This window comes from Melitaea cinxia, chromosome 7 (genome assembly GCF_905220565.1).
Source record: "Melitaea cinxia chromosome 7, ilMelCinx1.1, whole genome shotgun sequence".
Taxonomy (NCBI): Eukaryota; Metazoa; Arthropoda; class Insecta; order Lepidoptera; family Nymphalidae; genus Melitaea; species Melitaea cinxia.
In genome coordinates, this window is record NC_059400.1 from 12,517,143 (window position 1) to 12,536,048 (window position 18,906).

General features: G+C 32.1%; 1 protein-coding gene across 2 annotated transcripts; it reads left to right on the top strand.

The window, feature by feature from the left end:
* The first annotated feature begins 1,715 nt into the window (after window positions 1-1,715).
* Window positions 1,716-17,532, top strand: LOC123655380 (zinc finger protein 37-like). Of its 2 annotated transcripts, XM_045591194.1 has the most exons (7): window positions 1,716-1,886; window positions 3,639-3,830; window positions 3,995-4,643; window positions 6,020-6,210; window positions 7,703-7,786; window positions 9,140-9,569; window positions 9,654-10,229. In XM_045591194.1, the coding sequence occupies exons 1-7, from the start codon at window positions 1,746-1,748 to the stop codon at window positions 9,803-9,805; spliced, it is 1,839 nt and encodes a 612-aa protein (XP_045447150.1). In that variant the 5' UTR covers window positions 1,716-1,745; the 3' UTR covers window positions 9,806-10,229. The 2 variants fall into 2 exon arrangements, with proteins under 2 accessions (XP_045447150.1, XP_045447149.1); XM_045591193.1 differs by lacking the exons at window positions 9,140-9,569; window positions 9,654-10,229 and adding an exon at window positions 15,123-17,532.
* Window positions 17,533-18,906: the final 1,374 nt, after the last annotated feature.

Sequence of the window (18,906 nt, forward strand, 5' to 3'; positions counted from 1 at the left end):
ATGCCCCAAGTTATGTTCTTCCAGAATGAGGGTGTATAAAAGAAAGTCAGAGCGGGCAACACAAAGCCAAGAAGTGTACGAGTTAGCGGCAGCTAAAGTTTTAGAAAAAAAATGCAGTATTCGGAAAGCTAGTCAGACTTTCGGATTATGTCACGTATCTCTTTATAGATACATATTGTCTGGTATGTGGTGAAGCTTACACAGATTCAAATAAAGAAAATTGGGTAGAGTGTATCATTTGTAAGATTTGGGCACATGTAGGATGTGTTACGAGAGACACTATTTCTTTTATTTGTATTAATTGTTGCTCAGATGAAGACTGAATTTAATTATAATGAAACCTACCAAATGTTGATTCTTATATAAGTACAATACTTTGTTAGATAGATATTAAAAAGAGATAATTACGAAGCATACCTTACATATAAATAATTTAATTACTTACTGTGATATAAAAGTGCAATGATGATTATAAGTAGTGTTTAAGTACATAAAACAGTTAATTATTTAATTTTTAGGCGTTGGTTACTTAAAAGTCTATTTGAGTTGATTTTTGATAAGAATTACATAATACCTACTTTAAAAAGGTGTCAATTTTGTTAAAAATAAACAAAGAATAAATGATTACAGGTATTAGTGTCGTTTTTTTTTTTGTCGTTACTACTTGCCCCGGTAGATGTTACAACTTGCCCCAAGCACGAGGTAAGTTGTAACACCGCACTTCTTCAAGAAAATAATTGATTGTAAAATAATGACTAATAGTTATGGTATTATTTTTACTTTATTGGGTAGAGGAATAGTTGCAGCATCCATCCATCTTTATTTAGTAGCAATATAATCAATAGATTTCAAGATATATTAGTTTTCATGAAAAATGTTACAACAAGCCCCTCTCTCCCCTACACTTATTATAATTTAGATTTTGTTCCTCCCCACTACATATATTTGCAGATATTAGGTATTTTCCCCACTTTTACCCCAGAGTTTTTTCAGGGCTCAACCGATTTTCATTGAACACATTATTTTGTAATGTGCACGTGATGCGCTTTCATTTGAAACCCCACTAGATTATATTTGCAGACATCCGGTTATTCTTCCCCACTTTCACGCCCACAACTTTTAAACAACTCAACCGATTTTCATCAAACATATCTAAAAACACTCGCCCGTAACTCAACTTTCATACAAAAGAAACTAAATTGAAATCGCTACATCCGTTCGCGAGCTACGGAGCCCCCTCTTTTTGCGTCGGGGGTTAAAAAGATAAATAGCTGTCTTTATTGTAGTATAAACAACACGCGCTAATCGTCATTTTAACGTTATGAGTATTTTTCTGCTGTTTTGTTGCTGCGCTTTTTTATATTTTTTTTTGGTCGTACCAACTCAGAAACCTTTGTGTGCTCATGCACAACACTTTGCTGAAGATCATGACATGATCAAATGCATAGTTCTATAAAGGACATACAATAAATATAAGCCTTTTGTGCTAAATGGGAAACTTTTAAACTTTGTCAAGTATAGATAGAAAATCAGCACGTCGACAAGAAAACCACTTATCATGATCACTTCAGCTTATCGCAGTCCACTGTTGGACCACGGTTTTCCCCAATCCTCACCCACCACCAACAACAAGCAAACCACGCTTTATAGTTTTATTTACATGTTATATGAGCATTTTAATTTAATTTTTAAATTACAATATTAAATAACATGTTTTCTTGACAGCGGCGGGAGCTAACTCCGACATGGGAAGTGAGCACTATTGCCTGAGGTGGAACAATCATCAGAGCAACCTGCTCGGCGTTTTCAGCCAACTGCTACACGACGAGAGCTTGGTGGACGTCACGCTCGCCTGTTCCGAAGGTGCCTCCATCCGGGCTCACAAGGTATAAAATAGTAATGAAAACAAACTTCTAAATTATAAAGTCATAAAACAATCAATTTTTAAATTATCGTATTATACCATCAATATAAAAGACTGCTAATCCAAAGATGGTCTATGAACGTAAAATCAATAAGTGTTAAGGAAATAGTGAAGATTTACTAGAAACTGTTGCCCGCATCTTTTTACATTTAAAAAGATACTTTTTTTATTTTAATTTCAAGGAGACAAATATATAAAATAAATCTCTCATATGGAATTATACTGTCCGTAATAATCTAAACTGTAGTAACAATTTTTAACCGACTTCCAAAAAAGGAGGAGGTTCTCAATTCGACTGTATTTTTTTTAAATGTATGTTACATCAGAACTTTTGACTGGGTGGAGCGATTTCGACAAATTTTCTTTTAATCGAAAGGTGGTGTGTGCAAATTGGTCCCATTTAAATTTATTTGAGATCTAACAACTACTTTTCGAGCTATATCTAATAATGCGTTTTTACTTGACGATTTTTTCATCGACCTACGTTGTATTATACCGCATAACTTTCTACTGGATGTACCGATTTTGATAATTCTTTTTCTGTTGGAAAGAAGATATCCCAAGTTTAGTACCATGATAAGGAAACCAGGATCTGATTATGGGATCCCAGAGAAATTGATGAAAATTCTTGAAAATCCGCAATAACTTTTTGATGGGTGTACCGATTTTGATAATTCTTTTTTTGTTGGAAAGAAGATATCCTTAGTTTAGTACCGTGATAAGGAAACCAGGATCTGATGATGGAATCCCAGAGAAATCGAGGGAACTTCTTGAAAATCCGCAATAACTTTTGACTGAGTGTACCGATTTTAATAATTTTTAATTTAATCGAAAGCTGATGTTTGTCATGTGGTCACATATAAATTTTATTGAGATCTGATAACTACTTTTTGAGTAGTCTTTGATAACGCGTCGTTACTTGATTATTTTTTCGTCGATCTACGTTGTATTACTCGTCAATGTAATTGAAGTCGGTTTTTTTTTTTCGTTTGCGAGCAAACACAATTATTATATAATTATCTGGTATTGTGCGGGAAAGACAGGGTATTTCCCACACGTTTTGATTCGTAAGAGCTGAGTACAATTTTTTTTTCAAATGATACATGCATTTAAATTTTAAAAAGCCTTATTAGTAATGAAATTATTGTTAGTGATATTTTTATATAATTTTTTATTTCAAACTAAGCAATTATTTCAAATTTAGATAATAAAAAAAATAACCTTATGTATATACGTACTTAAGGCAATAATCTAAAATTATTGAAAAACCGTTGATTTTAAGGAAACAAAAATATCATAATTTATGTTAATAGATTTAATTGACGTAACAAATATTGATTTTCATTATAACGTAATTGCCTACACATTAGCAAAACTTTAATGTAAAAGAAACGGTAAGCTTTATTTTAACTTATTCTCTCAGCTTTTGTAATACTCAATAAAATCAGCGAAGAATCCCTATTTTTTACATAACCATAAAGGGTCAAATTATGACAGATCTATGATTCATGCCGTGATTATATATCGCGGGAACCGTTTGAAGTGGAAAAACCTATCAGATATTGACTAATGCCACATTGATTTGACAGTTTAATGTAAAAAGCAAAAAAATTAAAGAATATTAGATGTACCGACTAGAAGTATCGTTATATTGATCTTTATTAATACTCTGCTGTCAATACATTTTATAAAAGTTGTATTTTTTATGTTCCAGGTAGTACTGTCAGCGTGCTCATCTTACTTTCGTTCGCTCTTCGTGGACCATCCTTCACGGCATCCAATTGTGATCCTCAAAGACGTGGGCTTGGAGGAGCTCCGAACGCTCGTCGACTTCATGTACAAGGGCGAGGTTAACGTCCAATATTGCCAACTGCCTGCTCTCCTTAAAACTGCTGAGAGCCTTCAGGTAAATGAAAAATCTGGTAATGCTCTAACTGAGATAATTATCTTTTTTTATGCCTAATAAATATAAAATAATAAATGAATGTGCAATACTTTTTTTTGTTTACTTGTCTTTACAGTAACCCAAGTAGATAATAATATAAAATTATACCTATAATTATATTTAAGGTCAAAGGATTAGCTGAAATGACTACGCTTAGCGCAGCTGGCATCGATACTAGAAACGTTCCAGAACCGATGGAGGAGTGCCAACCCCAAGATGTTAGGGAGTCTACGGAATCGCATGAAAGGTTAGAAGAGCGAGACGGACGGGAAAAAGAAGAACGGAGGGAAGTTAAAGAAGCCCGTGAGATCCGTGAAAGGGACTGCAAAGATTTACGAGAAAGTCGCAGAGATTCTCGCGAATCTAGAGATTTAAGTGGGCTTAGGGAAAGAGACAGAGATCGTGAGAGAGAATCACGTGATATAATTAGGGAAACCCGAGATTCACGGGATCCGAGGGATCACAGAGACTCCAGAGATCATAGAGAATTACGTGATGTTAAAGACAATAGGGAACCAAGAGACCTACGCGAAATAAGAGACCCGAGAGATCTACGAGACGCTCGCGATCAGAGAGAAGCCGCTGAAGCGTCTCCACCTAGAATATCTCCTTTACTATCTGTGCGACGGTTTAGGCCTGAAACTTCGATTGAGACACCGACATTAACACATCCACCTATACCTAAAGATGAGCCACCTGACGAGCCAGTACGTCCTTCATCGCCAGAAGATGACTCAGTTTCCATTAGGTCGAATGGTGCGAATGACAACGTGGGTATGTTACTATTGTATCTCATCATTATTAAATATATATATCATCTAATCAGCTCAGATATTGCTTTTAAACAACCATTGTTTTTATCTTGATTGTAATTAAGATTTCTAATGGTAATGTCATTATTTGTGAGTTAAGGTGACTACATAGACAAATAATTTAATGATTTACAATAGACAAATTATAAACTAGGTTTGGTACTGTGACATTTTCAATCTATAATTGTGTTTGCTCGCAAACGAAAAAAAAAAAAAACGACTTTAATGACTAAAAAATGGCCAACGAAATACGCGTTATCAAAGCTTACTCAAAAAGTAGTCATCAGATCTCGATAGAATTTAAATAAGCCTACAAGACAAGTACGTTTGCTGCGTAAACACCACTATTATTATCGAGAAAGGAGGTAGTCCGATATGGACTCTAATACCGTCTACATCTACCCGCAAACTTCAGTCTTGTGAACAAAACATTCGTAGATAGCGTCGAAATATCGCGCTCCACAAAAAAAGGCATGGTAAAAATTCTGTTTTTAATAATTTTAGTAACGAAAATAGCCATGTTAATTTAAAATCTTATAATCACAGTAACATTTGATAAAACTACCAGTAAAGGTAAAGTAAGGTAATACGTATATTATGGAAACTCACTGAACGTCAAAAATTATTTTTGAAATAAGATAATCGAATATTTTAAAAATAACAATTAATTTATTACGTTACTTTTGTTTTGTAAATGTTAAAATTTTTGTTGGTATTAAAAAGCGTCAAGTATCATTACTATTCTGATTTTAACTGAAAAAAAAATAGAAATATTTTGTAATCATAATTTTAAAAGATCTACAAATTACAATTAAGAATTATCATGATGACTATAAAAATGTTTTGTATTTGAATCTTCTTCACAGCACTGCCATGCATCTATTAATTCAAATTTCTATTCGAGTAATAATCGCGAAACGAATATGTTTATCAAAGAATGAATACTAACACATCCCTACTGCGTGATGGTTGTTATTGTCAATTCTTCAAATGTCATTTGTTTGTCACAGTTTTTGAAATAATAAGCCATTAAACCAATCAATCAATCAATAATTATTTTGATTCATTTGTTTATTGTGCGTTAATAACTTAACGTTCAATGTGTTTTATTGTATTTAACAAAATGTTTCTTACTAAATGTTCAAATTCAATTACTAAACAAGTAACGTGCAAAGAGAAGTCAATGATTCATTTTAAAATGTTTGTATTTTTACTTTGAATAAAATTAATACTGATGTATTTTCAATGTTTTATCGTCTAACATTTTAGTATTATTAAATTATTTATTTATTACATTCATATGGGTCTAATATTTATTTAACATTTTTAAAATTTCAGGTATAAACATGACTATAAACAGTCATGGCGTACTGGGGCCCCGGTACTCACCTGTAGATCAAAGGCTAAGTGTACTGAACACATTACCACATCCTGGTTTGCCACATCCCTCTCATACTTCACTGTCCAGTCCAAGAAATGAGCCTATAGCGGGTCCATCTGGTTTGCCTCCTGTGCAACAAGTTCCACTGGTAATTGATAATTTTTATACAAAGTATTTAATGCAAATTAATAATATACACTATCTACTAATATTCTGTCTTAAATAAAAGTATTGACTTTGTTTGAAAGTTAATATTGGTTGATAGTGCTTTTTGCGCTTGCATGCTCGCTTCAGCCTGTAATATACTACTGCTAGGCATAGGCTTCTTTCCTCATGTAGGAGACGGATCAGAGCTTAATCCACCAAACTGCTCCAATGATCACTATCAGGTGTACATGATAATAACCAGGACCTGTGGCTTAACATACTCTCCAAGGCACGGTGGGGAGACCCACAAGTACTGCACAAACATCCAGACCATGGTAAACATCTATATGGCCAATTATCAACAACAGCAATTTATTCCAAGCCAACTCATAAAATTTAATGTTACAATAGAGGCTTATAAATGGGAAAAACATGATACCTTTTGTATTAATTAAGAAACTTATTTGTAATTTGGTATCTTTAATAGTTAATTTATTCATTGCAATTTCACAATTTTTTATTACGTATAAAACACATTTTATCAGGTTCACATAAAAAAACCAGCTTATCTAAAATTCAAGTTGGCGTAGTATAAATTTTTGGTGTCGAAATGTTTGTCATGTACGGGGGCTATAATCGAACCCGCAATCGCCAGCAAAACAGCCACAGATGAGTGCTGTGACTGTTACGCCAACACATCATCTTGAACTGATGGAATAAAAATAAAATATATGGATATGAGCATATTCAGACTTGTAAAGGGTGGGGTATAAGCAAATAAATTTATAAATTCAATTATGTATGTGGTAAAATTTAAAATGCTGTTTTCTGTTTACCTTCGCTATCTAAATTATTACAATAATATCATGCAGATGTTTTGGCTTATATAAAATTTAAATTATAAATATGAAAATTCTGTTATTAGCTTTGAGTCAAGGTGGGGTAAATGCCTTATCTACCCTTATATTATTCTGCCTTTTTTACCCCAGTGTAGGTACACCCATGTATATGGATGATATGTGAACAATATTATAAACATAACAGAAAAATAAGTCCAAAAGTTTAAAAAAAAAGAACCAAAACATAGAACAAAAAAAAAAGTAGAATAGTGATGGGATCTATATATAAAACACCTTTGGTTGTCTTATAATGATGTCAACTTATAATATTGTATTAAGTCAGTTAATTGTATCATTCTAATTGGCCTGTACACAGTTTTTAATTATGAAACAAAATTTATAAAAGTGAAGGTTCTTTTAATCATTAGTATTTTCATACTAAGGTATCTCTGCACTTTTATTGTATAAATACTAGTATCAAATATAATTACGTTGTTTCTATAATGTATTCTATAAACATTTACAAAAAAAAAAAAAAAAAAATCAAGATGTTATGAATTAAAATAGCTTTATTATATATATGAATGGTCATTTAACATCATTTGGGATTGGCGTCATTAAGCCTTTTACAAAAATGATTTTATGTTATTTCAGTCCTTGAAGAAAGAAGCCGACTGGGATAGGAGTAATGAAGAAAAAAATGTAGAGGCGTCAGAGTATCGGATGCAGCATGAATCTGTAAGTATATATATATATTTTTGTGTTCTTATGTATCCTATATGGTTGTGGTAGATTTGTAAATTTATTCGAAGTTCACACACTCAGAGTAGCTGCTTAATTTTATGTTATTTATTGACTGTTTATTAATTTGCTGATAAAACTATTTTTTATATTTATTTAAGTGTAATGTTTAAGCAATTTTTGCAATCGTTTTATCAGCGATGTTGCTATAACTTGGATAATTGTTGCGTATTTAAAAAATTGGTCTAAAAATTTATCAAGAAATATAACATTACAGTCTGCCAAATTTTGCCCATTATTATTTTCAAAAACAAGAGTACAATGTAATACTATTATTAATATAACTATAAATTAATGCATGTAATTTTGGACAATATTGCATGTACTTTTGTTTCTTTTATTAAGTATATGTACTTACATGTATATTTTTATCTTGAATCACTTAACTAATAATTTATAAAAAATTTAATAAATGGAAGATGACTATTTCTACATAAAAAAGATTTTTGTTGTCCATATACTGACTGACATAAAATAAATACCTAATCTAATTTTTAACTTTAAATATAAATTACATTTGTTCCTAAAATAAAATGTTACTAAATCTAGATTGCTAAATCTCAGTATTAAATTGTTGATTTGATATTTTATTTTGAAATGAATAGCAAAATATGAAACTTCACCAGCAACACTGAATACTTCTTTATGTCATTTGATAAAATATTTTAAAGATTAATAAATTAATTATAATGCATCTGCCTGAGAAAATATCACGATAAATTGTTATGTTGTATTCTTGTAAAATAAAGTTACATTGCTTTATAAGCACATGATTTATGCAACATTCAGCATTAAATGAGTAAGAAAGTTTGTCATCATCTATTGTTGTTGGTTGATTTATTGTGAAAGTTGATTTATATTTAATTGCATGCTTATTTGATGTGCTGCGCTATTTTAACAACGAGTACTATGCCTTGCTGTCAAGAAGTTGACCTTCATTTTGTTGGCCATCATTTTTTTTACATACATTCATTTTGTTTCATATATTTTGAGCAGTTTTGTTTTAAATTATGGCCATATTATTGCATACGATATATGTACGAATCTTAGATTCAGTACGCGCGCGCGTTGCTATACAACAAGGCATTACGCGTAGCCGGCTCCCGGGGTCACTCCTGCACATTTTTTGGGCAAAAATGAGCGTCAACTTCTTACTTAGATAGTGAAACTAAAGATATACAGAGACTGCATCTCGATTTAGAAAGTAGTGGTAGAGATTTTGCACACATTTTGGTCCTTGTTAAGAACGAACAAGAAAAAAAGAAGTTGATGTTCTTTTTGTGGTTGCAGGAGTACGAAGGGTCCGGTAGGGGGAGAATTGATGAAGGGGAGAGGCCCTATCCTTGCATACATTGCGGAGCGGCGTTCCCGCACCAGAGCAAACTGACCAGGCATATACTGACGACACACACACTAGACACTCTGAAGTATCGCGATGCTTTAATGGGGAGGCCTATGGGACTACCGATGATTGGGCAGTTTAGCGAACCGACTTATATGAGCATGCCGACAGAAGAATCGCCTCTCGAATTGGACATCGGTCCTGTAGAGCCTGGGAATGTGGTGTTGTGTAAATTTTGCGGCAAGAGTTTTCCTGATGTGTCATCGTTAATAGCACATTTACCGGTGCACACGGGAGACCGACCTTTTAAATGTGAATTTTGTGGAAAGGCGTTTAAATTGAGGCATCATATGAAGGACCATTGCAGAGTGCATACAGGTAAATTCATTTGGAAACTGCAGTTAATATTTGCTAATATTTATTGGAGAGGTGAAGTTTTAATTTTTGTGTCTTGATTTTTAGGTGAGCGACCATTTCGGTGTGTTCTGTGCGGGAAAACGTTTTCGCGTTCGACGATATTGAAAGCGCACGAAAAGACCCATTATCCAAAATATGCTAGAAAATTTCTATCACCCAGTCCCGTCGACACCGAGGAGGAGAGTCCACATCAATGAGTATGGGATGGCTATAGTGCACAAATTTCTGAATATATTAGCCAATAATGTAAGTTTTTATTGGAAGTAGTCAATGGTGCGAGTTGAATGAACAAACGGAGGACAATATGTTATTAGTTAAGAATGTGATTTAAACGCCGTAACTGTGATCTGAATGATATGAATAAATATTTGATATTCACTTATAGATAATTGACTCACAAAATTTGTTAGTGTATTACGTTCTTGATTTCGTTCGATAAAGAGCGTGTTATTAAATAATTTCTTAATTTTTGCTTTTATGAAATTTTAACATTTTAGGTGCTTTACTTATCATACTAAATAAGTAATTTTATTAGCGAAAATCCCTTAATTGGCATAGCCAAAGATGAATAGAAAGTAAAACTTTTGTCAAAATTAAAATAAGATGATCTAGATCTCGTTTGCTTTGCTTTTTATTTTAGATGATTATAAGTCTATTACTAATTATTTAGTGATTTATAAAATTTTTGGACTCTAAGTTCACTTAATATAAAATAATAATTTAGAGCTGAAGTAATCTTTGGAGATTTGTTTCAAATTTATTATAGCGTTTGTCTCAGATGTTTTGTTAACCATATTGAAAATTAACGATGAGTGCTATAACATTATTAGAGTTTATGGAAAACGCACTCAGGATAGTTCATATGTATAAATTAGAAATTTGAGGTTTTTAGTGATTTTATCTGTCTTTCGAAGTAAATGACGCACGCTCCCCGAGGTAATTCAAAAGCAATATTACGACATATAAATGTAAATACATATAGTTTGATACGTAATATCGGATTTTTAGGAAATTTATTAGAGTGTAATGCTTCAGTAGGTCATTAAATGGGGAGGGTTGTGGATGTGTGATCATGGGAATCAAAGCTTTAAGCGCCGTTTCAGTTCGAACAGAACACTATACCTCTAGGTCCCGATCCGTTTCATACATGCCGTAAAACAATGATCTTGACATCTACACTTAAAAGCTAAATAGTTTTACCGTTGTCAGGATATCGGAACTCAGAGGCATGGTAACCACACGTAGAAATTTTTTATCTATTTTCATACAGATTAACTGTCTCATTATTATTTTTATACGAAGTTTCAAATGCTATATGTATTCCATGTTATATTATACATATATACAACATTTTATAAAATAAAAATGGTAAAAAGCATTTGAAAGTCATCTCACAATTGCTGTGTTCAAGAAATTAAACAGAGTCAAATACAGGGATATTTTATGGATTATAAATGTTCATTTCACATAGATAACACGTTATTTTGAATTGGTACATGTTTAGGACGACAGTGTTCATTATAAATGAAATTTTTTGTCATAAATATGTATAGCTAAAACACGAACTGTCATCGACGTCACAACCAAAAAGATATTACTAAAGCTTTGATTTGTTCTTGATTGAATGGTGGCTCTATTGAGCGCGGCAATTCGTAATGGCTTTGGGTCATGATATGTGCTTTATAGACGGTTGGAATAGAAATTATTTTTGCCTAAAAATTGTTAAATTATAAGGAATTTCACTAATTAATAAAATTATATGTTATGCCGCGCTAATAAGCTTAGATTACGTTTGGACGACTGATTATTATGTTTATTTATATTTAGTTTAACTTCGATATGTGTACGGTACTCAAGGCTTTATGTGATTTGAGAATGTGAGGGTAGATGAAAATAGAAAATAAATTAAATTTTTTAATTATTAGAATAGGATTGTACCTTATCATTTCGAAATCGTGCATATCATTTTTAACAATTGGAGCATAAATTGTATGGACATGTATTTAAAATAAATTATAGGAAAAGAATATATTGATTTAAATTCCTTTTAAATTATAGAGAAGTATTTCTCTTTTTGTCATATAATATTTGGATAAACCATTTAAAGTATTATGGTAATTTAAGAAATGGTCTGTGATATATATGTAAGGAATTACAACTGGGATTAACATTTATGATCTCAGAATGCAAAGATTATTTCATCATAAGCAATACAGACGATAAAAAAAATTTAAAGCATATTTTCTGTGGTCGCAACAAATTACATACCTAGGTATTCTTTTTTTGTAGCTAATTTAATTGAAATAATTACAGTTTATTTTAAGGCAAGTTTTTAATTTATGTAATAACTAGTTTTAACCCGCGGCTTCGCTCGAATTGATTTTTTTTTTTTTTGTATAAGAGGTATCCTATGTTACTTCTAATACCTCCAAGAATATGTGTACAAAATTTCATGACGATCGGTTCAGTAGTTTTCGTGTAGTCGCGCGTTTTAGCGTAACAAACAAACTTACATTCACATTTATAATATTAGTCTTCTGACAGAATTCATGTTGCCAAAAATGGCATTTAACTTAAAATTGTCAAAGTTCCAGCAAGTTTTATTTTAGACACATAATGTTTTTGGTCAAAAGTCAGACATGTTTATACAATTGATTTAATGATTCAGCATGTAACTCACTGCTGGGCAGATCTTTTTTTAAACAAATTAGTCTACTTTTACGTGTCTTAAATAAAAGAAAATAAATTTACATTTTGAAATAATATTAATCATTAAAATCTAAATTTGATACAATAAACAATTTTTTTTCATGATTGTTTTTAAATTTATTTAAATAAAATTAAATACAAAATCATATCATCTATAGTCTGGTAGTCTGATACTTTCTGTTTTATAAATTTGTTCTTAATTCGTTTTTTTTGTTTGATTTGCGACTTAAAGCAACAATTTGAGATGATTTCTTTGAAAATATTGTTTGGTTACATAATCCTACATTCCCTTCCTTATTTCCCCATGATATTGCGAATGAATAATTTTTTATATAAGTTAAGATAAATGTATGTAGCAATGTTTTAAAGTTATAGCGATGAGTACCGTAGCATATCAAGGATTACTTTGATTTCAAAATGTTGTGGCGTACTGAAAATTTTGTCATTTGTAGTTTGTAGGAGGCTCTTTCAAAGCCACAAAATAAGTTAGGCGTTGACTATGCAGTATTTGTACGCACTTAATTTCATAAATATCGTTTAACATAGTCTAACTGGTCATTTAAGTACTAACACTATCAAACATTCCAGATAGAAGAATGGATGTTGAAATTTACGTGTAATTAGATTTTTCGATAATAGTTTTTGGAATATTTCTAAATTCAAAATTTGTAAAATTTCACACCCATTCGTAAATATGTTATAATTATATAATTGAAATAGAGGTGATTTTTATATATCTGCGTACATTTCTATAGAGTTTACCATGAATTTATTCGCTCTGAAAATTTATTTTGATCTGCTGTTAAAAGGCACGTGTAAATGCATATTTAGAATATAGATTGGTAGATGCGCTACTTTCCGGAGTTTAGAATGGTGAAAAGGAGTAAAATGAAAAAAAAAAAAATTAGAAACACATAATGTTGCTATTTGAAAAGCTGCACTCGTCTTATTTTTCGGAGTCAAACGTTACCAAACTTATAGCAATATTGTAACCTTGATTAATGTTCCTCTTCTTGTTTTAAGAAAGATTGAATATTTACAATATACATAATAAATTAATAGCAATAATTAAATGGTTAGTAAAGATGCAATTAAACAAAGTACGATTTTTTATCGAAATAGTTTTTATAATAGAACTGAATGCAATTTAAATAATATTTTTGTTTCCTAACTTTCAGAGGCACTATTTATTAATGAAATGATATTATTATTATTATAATTATACATATTTCTATGTATTGACATGTATATAGGCAGGGTGAGGTTGTTGAAGAAGATGATTGTTACATACAATAGTATATATTATATGGCCCCTAAGTGCAGTTATTCAAATTTTAACATTCGCCAGTTGTTGCCACGTCCCTGCGAAGTTCACACGCCGTTAGCACAAAATAAAATAAATAGTTATATATGATATTTATGTGAAATTTATGTAGATATATTTTCTCTGAGTACCTATCAAGCATGTAAGTCGAGATTAGCACGAGTTGTTTAAAACGTTTGAATAGATACAACTTAGATTCATTTTTATAACATAAATTGTGACCACAGTTTTATATTTAGAGTGCCTCTTGCCTATATAAGACTTATATAAAGGCTGCAAATCACGGAATATACATAGTTTATGTAGGGAATGAATTATAGAGAAATATGTGTAATTTTATGGTGAAAATTGTAAGTTGCGTTATGATATGTGACTTGCAACAGGCGACATTTTTTAACAGAAGCGACAACGTGAGCCTAATAGTTCGATGTGTCGCAATGTACACATCCCTACACGTATGCGCGTGGACAAAGTCGCCACGCCTGACATTCGCATACGCGAGATAACATCTCCGTAGTTAGCGCATTCCAATCTTGTGATGTTGAACTTTACCCAGTGCAAAATTATTTTATTGACCAATACTAGGACAATAGTTTTATTTGTATAGTCTTAGGTAATACTGTTAAGTTTCACCGACCGCTAGGTTGAAGCCTGTCTGCGACGAACGTTCATCGGTCACTTGTGATTGTGTTACTGTTTTTAAGTGGCATACATAAATATATTACTTATATTGCAATTTTTCTAAGTTCCTGTAGGTGTATTGATTATTATATATTGGTACAATTTGTTTTAATTATGATTTTTAATATAATTTATTTAGACTAAGTTTCGTGAATAAGCATGATATACATATGAAATTTGTTTGAGTTACGTCAGTCGCCGCTGGGTCGCGGCTCGTTTGAAGTTTCTACATTTAACACGCCAGTGCCCAGTTGTAGACTTACGTTCGAATTCTGTATATTATGCTGTAAATTTTGTAATCAGCACAAGTTCAAATAACGTAGGTCCACTTATTTATATTATTATATAGCTTAAATCATTGTTACTCCATAGAAGCATCAATGATTATTTTTACCTTAAGCTGTTTTATTTAACTTTCATTGTTGACATTTTAGATTAGTAAAATCTGTTTTGCCTTAACATTAATATTAGGTCATAATGTTGTAACAGAGAGCAGTACGATTTTGTTGAAATATAGTTACAGTATATCATGATGGTCGAGGATCGAATTGGTATTTCGTCAATTGAAAATGCAACAGTACACAAATCCATCGCTGTTGATCATTGTAACTTTTGAAACAAATATAAGCATATCATAGCTGTAAAAATACAATTTTGACAAATAAAAGCTCTACAATCATTACAGAACTACTCTTTTATTTAAATTTTTTCTCATTTCCAGATTGACAGGTACGTACAACATTTGACATTTATTAAAACGATCATAAAGGCATCATATAATAAATGTAATTTCCTTTCAGATGTGCTTGGACATGACATGCGTGTCTCCGAATATTGCAAGTCCAATACCTCCCAGCAGTCCAACAGCGCTTCCGCTCTGGTCGCCTCTTCTCGCGCTTCAAGCTTGCCGTCTCCGCAGATATCTTAGCGATGATTGTATGGCGTACCAAAGTCGTCATTTACTTCACTCTGAAAGGCGACGGTGTGGCGTCTGTCTTGCCTCATTCCCTTCGACCTGGCTTTTAGAACGCCATGCTGCCCTTCAACACGCGTCGCAGTCGTCTACCGATGATAAGCCCTTTGTCTGTGAACAATGCGGACAGAGCTACCGCTATAGATCCGCTTACGTGAAACACAGAGAACAAAACCACCGAGCAAGATTACCAGCTGATAAATTATTTACGTGTGACGTATGTGGCATGCAATTTCGGTATCTAAAATCTTTTAAGAAACATCGTCTCAATCATACTTTAGAGAGACTACATACAAAAAATACTGATCCACCGGAGGGTATAGACCAAGTAACAAGCACTAATGAAGTATTAATTGGTCAATGTGGGGAAATGGATTTGTCTATGAAGAAAAAGAACCGAAATGACGTTATCAGGACCCCACCAATAGACGTGGTCGTTGATGGCGAACAAGATAGTACCGTAGATTCGAATGGTGCCACTGATTCTATCGTTACCGTCGATGATTCAAACGATTGCAAAAATTCAAGTGCTGAAAGCGAAACTAAACGAGATGACGCTCCAAATGAAAGGAGACGCGTCCCCGTATCATTTGCAAGCGTGAGTTCTATGGCGGATAGTTCTGAGAGCGAGTCACGTGGCGACAGTAAAATTGAAAGTTCTACTACACATTCCGGAATTTTGGGATTTCTACAAAACGATGACAGACAAAGAGACAGAGAAAGAAGATTCGCGTGCCCATTCTGTGGTAAATGCGTGAGATCTAAAGAGAATTTGAAGCTGCACGTTAGGAAACATACCGGGGAACGTCCATTTGTGTGTCTGTTCTGCGGCAGAGCATTCGGTGGTAAGAGTGACCTCACACGCCACCTCCGCATCCACACCGGCGAGCGGCCCTACCACTGCGAAGCCTGCGGTAAGTGTTTCGCCCGGGCCGACTACTTGTCCAAGCACCTCACGACTCACGTTCACAACGCCCGCTGATCGTCTGCGCCGTCCGGTTTTCGATCTTCTCATACCTCTTATAGTTAATGACCGAGTCGTTTTATAACAGCAAATCGGAATATTTTTAAAATATTTTGAATCTTTACAACTTTATTGTGGATATATTTAAGCAGGTCTAAATAGAATTTTACCATATTACTTTTTTTTTTCGGAGCGGTGCCTATAGTTTAATAAATGATTTTCTATATTTATTCTATAAAGTTTAAAGAATGGAATGAATAGTAACGATTTCTGCTGAAGAGGATAACTTTATCATGCGTCACACTACATTCTTCGCGTGTAGGAAGGCTAAATTACTTATATTTAAAATTTTAAGTATTTTTACGATTATTCGAACTGACTAAGAGTCTGAATAGGGTACGATTTGGTTGTAATTTCGTTTTTTTTTTTTTTTTTATTGTATAAATTATATTTATTAGGCGTGTACAAGATGGATAAGTAATGATCAAGAAAGAGTTAATTTAGGATTATTTAATTTTGCCAACAAGTTTGAATAAGATTGAAAACTCATTCCATTGAAAGGAAAGTAGAAAATTGTAGTGTTGACGATAGGTAGGTAAGAGAATGCAAAAAAAGCTGTGATTAATATGATTAAGACCAGTCACCAAGTTTTAAAACATCGAAAATGTTTTATGTAATTTAAAGTAATTTTAAATGTCTAGATTAAAATTCATTTTAGATTTAAGTAATCTCTCTGTGCCAAAATATGTACCTCATAAAAGTAAACATTGAAGTAGATAAACTAATTGTCAAGATTGTTTACACATTTTTTCACATATAATGTTGTATGCAGGTTCATATTAATGGTATGCGTCTTATACTCGTACGTTTCTGTTACGATCAAATCGATCATCTAAACAGAAAAAATACTCGCCCGCAATCACTTCGCTATTCTGGAATGTTTTGAAATATAAATTCGACGTAAGTCGCTGATTTCGTCTTTTCGAGACCAAAACAAACTGCCGATATTGTGATATTTCTTTATAGATTACAGACCGTGCATATTTTATATTTCAACTAGAAACTCCAAGTGTTCCAATGGCAATAAAATAAATCATTTAGAACTAGAGTATATACCTAGATCTTTTTACTTTTAGTAACAACAACAATACGTAAGCAATATTGAGTAGAGATTTTCGACGTAAATATACGCCTTAAATCAAAACGACCTTCCGTTACTTATATTTTTAAAATTAATCATTTAAATTAAATGTTAAGTTTAATAAAAAAAAAATATTATCATGATTTTTTTCCTATTATTTAAACGAGAAATATGCCTCCTGCTGCCTCCATCAGTTGGTCTCCATACAATATTTAGTGTATATAACATATGTAAGCATTTTGTTTAGGACGATATTGAGTTTATATTTGTAGTCATACTTAGTTCTTTATAAATTAATATATATATGTAATCTATTAATTTTTTGGTTAGTTTATTGATAAGTTTAAATGTGACTGCATTATTATTTCACATGGAAATGGTTTCAGTATGGGAATATTCGAGTCTTAGATAACTTGGTCTGTGCTAGTTGGCTTGTTTCTCAATTTTATTCTAAAATACTGACATACTTTTATACACAGCAACATAAGTATCAAGTCCAATAGTTTTCGGCGAAAGTAAGAACCAATAAAGTAATTTCTAAAAACGATTATTTTTAGCATTGACAAATGTTGGGTTTTCCAATATGGTTAAAAGCCGAACTTCTCTTACCACTTACCTCTACAATATTATATTTTTATACAACTAAATAGAATCTTTATATACAGATTAAAAAAAAAATGATAATTTTAAGCCTAATATTATTATTATATTATAAACGAATATTTTAAAACAGGTGAATTTAAATAATAAAAATATCCATTATTTTAAATGTACGCAATGGGCCATTTCATATGTTCGATTCTATACATATATATTCAACAATAGTTTTAGATTTTTTTTTCTACATGTCACGTCTGAGTGCAACTCATTGTCAATTAAATTATTATACTTAAGGGAATATATTATGTATTGTGTAGCAAATGTTAATCATTGTTCCAGTAAGCGGGCCAGTATTTTTTAAACAAGAACAATCCGTCGGGCATTAGTTACATAAAGTAACGATAACTCTCAGTATAAATAGATAATAATATATAAATAAAATGTTTGTTCGTATTTCTTGTAAGCTAATAGTCAATGCAACGAAAAAGCTGTTTGGTACCCGTTTTTATTGAAGTTAGGGTTATATAATAGTCTAATTTATTTAGTTAGTGCTGTTGTCATTATGAAAGAGTTAGATCATCGCTGATATTCAATTTCGATAGACAGTTTTGCGTGAAAGAACGAGAGGAAAATATCAATTAACAATGTGATCGATCGAGATGCAAGATTTTCTGTCTTTTAAATGAGTCTAGTTAAAGTGCGAACGATCACGTAATTTCAAGGCTTTTTTTCAATGAAGTTATTTTTTTTTGCCAATAAATTGGTTGGAATAGTCTACAAGGAGTAAAGAACTTTTAATGGTACTGGTGTTGCAGGCGTCTACAGCCACATTTTTTTTTTGCCAATAAATTGGTTGGAATAGTCTACAAGGAGTAAAGAACTTTTAATGGTACTGGTGTTGCAGGC